General features: G+C 43.2%; 1 protein-coding gene across 3 annotated transcripts in view; it reads left to right on the forward strand.

Moving 5' to 3' along the window:
* The window catches only part of LOC118388510 (low-density lipoprotein receptor-related protein 8-like), a 30,337-nt gene that overhangs the window by 16,956 nt on the left and 3,740 nt on the right, over positions 1–9,641 (forward strand). For 2 of the 3 annotated variants that reach the window (XM_035777676.2, XM_035777693.2), the window contains 4 exons: positions 3,683–3,822; positions 5,011–5,152; positions 5,283–5,414; positions 9,310–9,384. In XM_035777676.2, the coding sequence (XP_035633569.1) occupies positions 3,683–3,822; positions 5,011–5,152; positions 5,283–5,414; positions 9,310–9,384 (489 nt within the window). The remainder of the gene's footprint in view (positions 1–3,682; positions 3,823–5,010; positions 5,153–5,282; positions 5,415–9,309; positions 9,385–9,641) is intronic. The other variant, XM_035777685.2, reaches the window with a different exon arrangement.

Here is a 9,641-nt window from a genome sequence, read left to right on the forward strand (position 1 = left end):
CTTACTAGTTGGCCAAATGTAGTTTTATTTTCGGATTTACAACGACTCTAGGTTATTTTCATAACCCAGGTTATCTGTAATTATGAGTGAGATATCTCACAGTGGGATTCATCAGAATCTATCAAAATTTGAAGAACCAAACACACATCTGTCGGAGACAGACAAGTCCAGTGGCGAATGAGGTGAGCTCCTCCCCTCATAAGGAGCCACTCCCCTGCCCTCTGGTCATTCTCGAGCATGCCTCTTATTCCTTGCTCTCTTGCAAACAGGGAATATCTCACTCATAATATCAGAGAACCTGGGTTACGAAAGTATAAGCTCCGTCAATCCATTAGGGATGGAAAAAGACAATACAGACTCAAAATTGAATTGAATTGATGTTCGACAGCTGACTCGCGACGCAGGTTGCAAAGGACTATAAACTATCACAGACTACAAATGCAAATCCAGCATTATATTTGCATATCACCAGGACATTACCCGAAGCGGTGCCTGAGGAAGGCCGCAGCATCTTCAAGGGCCCCACACACCCCAGCCACGAGTTGTTCTCTCACTTACGGTCGGTTAGACGTATCGGAGCATGAGGTCTGATACCAACAGGCTCAGAGACAGTTTCTATCTAAAATCCATCAGACTGTTGAACACTTGAACTGGACTGACCACCTGCTCAGATTCACCACACCTTAACACACATGCACTCACGCACACATCCACCCAGATATACATACACACACACACCGCAGGTGTCTGACTGACATGTGGTCAACTGTAGCCTATATTCAGTGCTTGACTTGGGCAGGAGCTTACCAGAGCTGAGTACCGACACCTTAAATGTTATGCTGCTTGAGTTCCTGCACCTCTTATAGAATATTAGCTGAAATGTTTTTTTGGAGCTCCTGCACCTAAATATAAACAGTACCGCCACCTATTTCCAGTCCAAGTCTAACACTGCCTATATTCCACATTTTGTTGAGTTTTTTTGGCGCTGTTGCGTTTGATGTAAACACCATGGCAATTATGCACTCCAATAGTAAATATATGCCACATGCATCAATCCACTATAGGCCTATCTAACAATGCATGATCGTCTAGCCCAGGGTTTTCCAAACTCAGTCCTGGGGACCCCAAGGGGTGCACCGTTTGGTTGCTGCACTAGCACTACACAGCTGATTCAAATAATCAAAGCTTGATTTCCTCATTCCTCATGAAGCTGGTTGAGAGAATATGCCAAGAGTGTGCAAAGCTGTCATCAAGGCAAAGGGTGGCAACTTTGAAGAATCTAAAATATATTTTGATTTGTTTAACACTTTTTTGGTTACTACATGATTCCAAAATAGTACAAATAAATAAAAACCATTGAATGAGTAGATGTGTCTAAACCTTTGACTGGTAGGGTATATATTCCGTATTCTGATCTGGACATCCAAATTTTCTTAATTTCTTTAAACTTTCTGGATTATGTGTGTATTGTTTTGTATTGCCAGGTATTATTACTGCACTGTTGGAGCAAGAAACATCAGCATTTTACTTCACCTGTGATAATATCTGCAAATATGTGTACGTGACTAAAAAAACTTTCATTTGATTTGATTTTAATTTGTCTATGATCAACCCCTGATAACTGGGACGTGAAAAACACAAGGCAGGGGCAGAAATATGTTGTTATTTATTCCCGCATTTACGTTATTTTATTGCGATTCCATTGTCCAAACATATTTCTCACTATATGTCTGCTACAGAGGGACAAGAGAGCCATGAGAAAACGAGTTTGATCAGACATGGAAGTAAGTGCTGAAAAGAAATTGGCTCCCTATTTAAAAAGAAGATGGAAAATAAGCTATTAACACTTCCTCTTTGCCTATGTAGAACCATTCTTTATCAGACAGCATATAACTTCTGTTAGTTATAATTCTATGCCAAATGTATGCATTATTTAGTCATTATTGATAAAAATTATTCAACACCTCCCCTTGTAGGGAGGTGCCAATGACACAGAGTTGGTCGCACTTGCACAAAGCTCTCGTTCTATTCAAGTAGATGTGTAACGCGTGTCCTGGACATAGACGGTGGATATGCTCTTCCTCCGTAGACGTGAAGGGCGCTGGGTGGAAAGCCACAAGCTTCAAATCGAGACAATTGTAATTGTCGCTGACCTTAGGCATGAAGGCGGAGGGACCAAGGAAACCTTGGAAAAACCTGGGGCAAACTGTAGGCTCGAATGGTGAATTGACAGTGCGTGGAGCTCAGGCGACCAGTAAAGCTTCTTTTAGGAGAGATCCTTCATCTCCATGCTTTCCAGCGGCTTGAAATGCTGCTGTGAAATAGCCTCAAGCACAATAGACAGATCCCAAGACGGAGCTAAAGGCTTGGAAACTTGACGTAAGCGACACGCTCCCTTCATGAAACGACACAAGGAGTTTTTCCCCACTGTGTTATTGTCGAAGCCTATATGACGGAGCTAGATAGACCTTAACAGTGGAGAAATCCTTTCCTCTGTCCAAAAAGGTCCAGCAAAAACCATAAAACCTTGAATACAGAGCATTGGTAAGGAATTATCTGTTTTTTTGTCACACCACTTGTTTCCATACAGTGAGCATGTAGAAGGGGCCCTGGCACTCTGGATAGTCTCTGACTCTGAGAGGCAGGCCTGTTGGATCCAGATTTAACCTCTCACGAGCTGGGCCCTGGTGTCAGGGTGAGGGTGGAAAATCTCTTGGTTCGTTTGGGTCAGAAGATCTCTGCGTAACAGCAATTGCCAAAGCTCGCCGTAGAGCAGGGGTGTGATCTCCGCAAACCAGGGCTTCCATGGCCATCGAGGGGCTATCACGATGTAGGGATGAGCCGTGTGTAGTGAGAGTAGGTGTGTTCTTCACAGAATAACGCTGTGTAAGTGTAGAGAGCAAGGGCCACCCTTGGGCTTGATGTATGCTATCACAGTCGTATTGTCCGTCTGGGCAATTCAGGAGGGTCAGTCACCACCTTCCTCGTTCACACCACCCTTAGGGGAGTGCCATAAACGAAGACCAAGGGGTTCTTCCAGTGACGCAGAGCCGAGAGACATGTTGAGGTCCCCCTTATCTTTCGATTGAGGTGAGGTCGTATACAAAGTCTTTGGGCAGACACCCAACGTTGGAGGTCACTCATTCTCAGTAGGTTAAGGGATACTACTGAACCCAGCACTCAGAGACCGGCTTAAATAAGCTAAGTAGCCAATAGGCAGAGCGTAGTGGTTTCTTGCATCAAACTACACAGCAACATTTTCAATGTCAAGCCCCGCATGTTTTCTTTTCAAAAGTCTCATGGAATGTAGGCCTACATTTAACACCACACACTGGCTGCTACCCGAAACACAGAGGAGGAGAGCTCTAAATCCTGCTCTCGACCGCATAACCTAAGTGGCAAACCTATGAACCCTTAAGCAGGAAAGAGGAATCACGTCTTGCTGTGGAGACCTTGTGTCCTTAAAATGAGGGTAGAGGCTCGACTTTTCTGTCTTCCGAGAGACGTCTGATTGGTTCTTTGAGCTTCTAGAGATTCTGGTGAATCCCGCTGTGAGATATCGAAACAAGTAATTGAAAGAAAGTAATTGAACTGTTTTTGATTTACAAAACACTGATGTAATTGATAAGATAGATAGTACCACTAAAAAGTCAGAGTTGAATAGCGTGTGTTTTTCCTACAGACATGCCTCGACGGCTCCTGTACTGGGTTGACTCAGGGATGCGCACCATCTCGAGGGTCGGGTTCGACGGGCAGCACCGCAAGACCGTGGTGGAGTCCAATGGATACCTGGACAGGCCCTTCGGATTGGCAGTGTTTGAGGTATGGACATCCAAATGACACTAAGGTCTTATTCTGTAGACCTTCCCCTGTTTCCTTTCCTTTAGTCTTTGAAAACTCATGATCACAGATCTGGAAAGACTGAAGTGGGGGGAAATAGTACAAATGTGGCTTACACCACAAGGGCATACTACAATAGAGCATGTTTCTGGTTTAGAATCCAGCCCTGTAAAGTTAGAAACACAAAAGTTTGATAGAAGCATGCACTCTGCTGTGCCCTGTTCCCTCACTTCTCTCTTCTCTCTATGTATAGAAGCATACACTCTGCTGCGCCCTATTCCCTCACTTCTCTCTATATGTTTACTACAGCTAACAGGACACGTGTATATTGCTGAGAAGCACAGTGGCAGCCTCTTTAGTCATTCTGCCCAATATCGGCTCGGTGCCCAAAGTACAATGTTTGGGATGCAAATCCTAGTGTAATTTAATCATTGTGACTGATTGCATTGTTGAGTGTGTGCCAGACCTATTGTCTGGAACAGGTTCACTAAGCTTCACCCAGTATATGCTCCCAGGTGGCACAGTGGTATAGGGTGCTGCATTTTTTATATATTTTTTTACCTTTATTTAACCAGGCAAGTCAGTTAAGAACAAATTCTTATTTCCAATGATGGCCTAGGAACAGTGGGTTAACTGCCTGTTCAGGGGCAGAACGACAGATTTGTACCTTGTCAGCTCGGGGGTTTGAACTTGCAACCTTCCGGTTACTTCCAACGCTCTAACCACTAGGCTACCCTGCCACCCCAGTGTTAGAGGCATCACTACATTCTACACACTACGTTCAAATCCAGGCTGTATCACATCTGACCATGATTGAGAGTCCCATAGGGCGCCGCACAATTGGCCCAGCGTTGTCCGAGTTTGGACGCAATGCAAAAACACATTTTTTAAATATACAATGGTTGGTATTCAAATCCTAGTTTGTGTCATTGAACTAATATTGCATTGTTGATTCTATTCTCTGGAAAAAGTTCACCAAGTCTTCACAGAAGACTGAAGTGGGGGGAAATGGTACACCTTACATACTCGCCATTATTGTAAAATGGCATCCAGGGCAGAAGGTTTCTGGTTTGGATTCCAGCCCTCATTAATTATTCCATTGTTTCATACACTCTAAAGTGTGGTATTCTGGATGTCGCCATATGTTCACTACTCTCTCACGTCTCTCAGGGACATGTATACTGGAGTGAACAGGACACCCACTCCATATGTAGTGCTGACAAGCACAATGGCAGCCTCTTTAGAGTCATCCTGCCCAATATCGCTTCCCCAGGCGGCTTGGTTCTCATTCACCCGGTTCTTCAACCAAAAGGTATGCATCTGTCAGCCCATCGAGTAAACGTTGATAACTATGCTCAAGAGACAAAGGTTTGGATTCAACCTTAGTTTGTGTCAATTAGTCTAATGTTATCTGACTGATGTTATCTTACTGATGTTCCCAGGCCCTGCTGTGTGTGGAAATAACGGTGGAGTTTGTCTATATGAGTGTGTGTCAGACCTTTTCTCTGGAACAAGCTCCTCTCCCAGCTTCACCTGCATTCCTCCAAAAGGGAGTAACGGTGATGATGATGATGGTGAGTATGTGAAAGTGGAATGCATTGTGGGTATTACACAGTAGGGATTCATATTTTCTGGAAAATCTCAAAATATTTCTTCCGGGAAAATGGCAAGCCCTTCCCAGGCATCCCGAGATTCCCGTTCAAACTGGAAATGCTATTTAAAAGCATAATTATAATTATACCACTGTAAGTTGAGAATATACAAAGGAATCTAATTGTTTTTTTTTGTTGCAAAGTCACCACGCTATTTCATTGATGTAGCCTAGTTTTAAGGGCTCCTGAGTGGCGCAGCGGTCTAAGGCACTGCATCTTAGTGGTTGAGGCATCACTACAGACACCCTGGTTTGATTCCAGGCTGTATCACAACCGGCCGTGATTGGGAGTCCCACAGAGCGGCGCACAATTGGCCCAGCGTCGTCTGGGTTTGGCCGGTGTAGGCCGTCATTGTAAATAAGAATTTGTTTGGAAAATATTATCAGTTGAATTACAGCCTGGAAATGAACTTGTATTTAGCCTACTATTGACTGTCAGCCAGCGGGAGGGCCCTTTGCTCTTCCATTGCACCTGGCTATCAGTTGAATTTGGGAAGGTTGTGGCTGATTTTTACTTTATGATAACCCAGTTATTGTGGGGATTTTGCCAGAGGGTACACACTGTATCCAATGCTGCACTAAACAAACCGATAAGCAAATATGGGCTATAGCACCATGAGATTCAGCACCATGGATAGTGCCGTTGTTGATCAATTCCCTGTGAGTCAAACATTTTGGCTAAGGGATCTGTGGAATAACTTTAAAGTGTGTAATACAACACAATGTCATATTATCCATCTACAATTTATGTTGTTAACCCTGGGAAAAATGGGCCTGAGAGGCTCACAGGGATATTGTGGTCCTTCTGTAGCTCAGTTGGTAGAGCATGGCGCTTGTAACGCCACGGTAGTGGGTTCGACTCCCGGGACCACCCATACGTAGAATGTATGCACACATGACTGTAAGTCGCTTTGGATAAAAGCGTCTGCTAAATGGCATATATATATATATTGGTATCCACAGTACTTCACTAATTATACATTTTTTGACTCCAATACTTATTTTATTCCTCAAAAATATATATCACAGGAGGTTGGAAGCACTTCGTGGTAATGGCTGGAGCGGAATGGTATCAAACACTATTCAATTTTCTCCGTTCCAGCCATTATTATGAGCCGTCTTCCCCTCAGCAGACTCCACTGATATGTACAGTGCATTCGGAAGGTATTCAGACCCCTTGAATGTTTGCAAATGTATAAAAAATGTTTGCAAATGTATAAAAAATTCTAAACATAATATTGCATTTACATAAGTATTCAGACCCTTTACTCAGTACTTTGTTGAAGCACCCTTGGCAGCGATTACATCCTCGATTCTTCTTGGGTACAACGCTACAAGCTTTGCACACCTGTATTTGGGGAGTTTGTCCCATTCTTCTCTGCAGATCCTCTCAAGCTCTGTCAGGTTGGATGGGGGAGCGTCGCTGCTCAGCTATTTTCAGGTCTCTCCAGAGATGTTTGATCGGGTTCAAATCCGGACTCTAGCTGGGTACTCAGACATTTAAAGACTTGTCCCAAAGCCACGCCTGCCTTCTCTTGGCTGTGTGCTTAGGGTTGTTGTCCTGTTGGAAGGTGAGCCTTCACCCCAGTCTTGAGTTCTTGAGTGCTCTGGAGCTGGTTTTCATCAAGGATCTCTCTGCACTTTGCTCTGTCAGCTTTTCCTTCGGTCCTGACTAATCTCCCAGTGAAAAACATCCTCACAGCAGGATGCTGCCACCACCATGCTTCACCATAGGGATGGTGCCAGGTTTCCTCCAGACGTGACAATCTTGGTTTCATCAGACCAGAGAATCTTGTTTCTCATGGTCTTGAGAGTCTTTAGGTGCCTTGGTTGGCAAACTCAAAGCAGGGCTTCCATCTGGCCACTCTACCATGAAGGCCTGATTGGTGGAGTGCTGCTGAGATGGTTGTCCTTCTGGAAGGTTCATCTTCTCCCTTGATTGCTCAGTTTTGTCGGGCGGCCAGCTTTGTTCTTGGGGAGTGTTCTTGCTGCAGAAATGTTTTGGTATCCTTCCCCAGATCTGTGCCTCAACACAATCCTGTGTCAGAGCTCTAGGGAAAATTCCTTCGACCTCATGTTTTTTTTTTTCTTCTCAACTCTGGGACCTTACATAGACAGGTGTGTGTGCCTTTTCTAAATAATGTCCAATCTATTGAATTTACCACAGGTAGACTCCAATCAAGTTGTAGAAACATCTCAAGGCATATCTATTGAAACAGGATGCACCTGAACTCAATTTCGTGTCTCATAGCAAATGGTTTGAGTACTTATGTAAATAAGGTATCTGTTTTCCTAAAAACCTGTTTTCGCTTTGTCATTGTGGGGTATTGTGTGTAGATTGAGAAATGTTTTATTTAATCCGTTTTAGAATAAGGCTGTAACGTAACAAAATGGAAAAAATCAAGGGGTCTGAATACTTTCCAAATGCACTGTAATTTAAGCTTTAATAGTGCAAAGATTTCTCTCTGCCTCATGGCAAAATGTGTATAATTGCAGGATATTGGCTTTAAAGCTGCAGCAACAAAAACATTTCTCTGCCCCATGACGAAATGAATTGCAGGAAATTAGCTTGCATACTGCAGTCTTTTCTTTGATGGCAATATATGGGCCTTTAAAATGTTATTTCCCAGGGCCCATGACTTGGTTTGTCCGGCCATGCACTGCCAAAGTCATAGTAAAACTCCTTTATATGCTATTTTTTTGTTGTTATCCCCTGATGAATTTGCTATCACAAAAAGGGTCCTCGGCTCCAAAACGTTTGAGAACCCTTGCGCTCGAACACCTCAAGCACAGAGACTCACAGTCGTGTGATTCACAAAAATGTAATGATGACAAATACTTTACTCAGTTGGTCACTCCCATAGAATTCTATGGTCAGACCACCTAAGGCCAACTGAGTGTTTGATATCCCAGGCGTATGTATGCGCTGTGTGCAATAGCCACGAGGTTAAAAGATAGTCAACAATGCAAGTTAAACGCCATGAAAGTGACAACAATGCAAGTTAAACGCCATGAAAGTGACGTTTTCTAATGGGAACTTGACTTTGTGTTTAGTAGCATAAATAGGGGTAGGGTTGTAGAGAATCAAAGGACCGTGAATATAATAAGAAACCTTAGGTGCTGGCTTAAGGCCGGTAGCAACCACTACAGAATGTCCGGTCAGAACAAGGAGGAGGTTAAGGGAAGTTTAATGGAAGAAGATGCACACATCCCACACACCCACATCTGACCACTGATGGTTCAGATAACTGACATTAACTATGTGGTCGTTTAAATGCACGCAAAATTAAACATCAGACATACAGGGATTCAGTCCACAGTAGAAAAAGTTCAGCAGGAGGGAAAACTGTGGAAGTGCTCATCAGGATGGGGAAAGCACGTTTTTGACCACACAGCATGCTGGGGTCATAGAATAACTGCAACTAACGTCCCGGGAATCAAGGCCACTGATAGGCTGAATGAGATGTGGTGGTAAGTATTTGGCGTAACCTTGACCAATAAGACACTAACAAACGTGTGGGTCCTCTGAATGGGAGACTAAGCTGTCCGAAAGAATAGAAAATAAGGGGGGAAAAATGCAAAGTAGCTTTTTAGCACAACTGGTGCGGCCAGTTGTTGCATGTACAACTTCCTGTATTACGATTGGCTCTCGTACGCAAGGTTAGCAACAATAGCAAAAACATTAACAATACAAAAGCTATTCTCATCCTTGAAAACTGATGTCTCATAACCTTTTGAAAATTGCAGTTGGTGAAACATTTTCCATTTGTTATTCTTTGTGATTACTTGATTGCGGAATTGTTATTTTCCTTTTTTAGATACAGTCGTTTCTCACACTCTTCCAGGCCCAGCGCTGTCTGATACAACCTCTGCCGGAATCCTTTCGCTCATCGGTAGGTTTTGTAGTATATTTAGCAATGAATCCATTACATTTAGATCCCTTACAGTCTGTTTATATCATGCTATCTATGGAACTGTACTGGAGAGAGATGATATTGCTCAGATGTAAAGAAAGATTCAAATGATGACCATTTTATGTAAATATGGGTATAAGTGTCAGTACTTATGGTTTATAGAAATAGCAGCTTAGGGTTTATATGCAAAAAAAAAAAACGGTAACACTTTATTTTACGGTACACATAAGTAGCCA

The sequence above is a fragment of the Oncorhynchus keta genome, chromosome 1 (genome assembly GCF_023373465.1).
Source record: "Oncorhynchus keta strain PuntledgeMale-10-30-2019 chromosome 1, Oket_V2, whole genome shotgun sequence".
Lineage (NCBI taxonomy): Eukaryota > Metazoa > Chordata > Actinopteri > Salmoniformes > Salmonidae > Oncorhynchus > Oncorhynchus keta.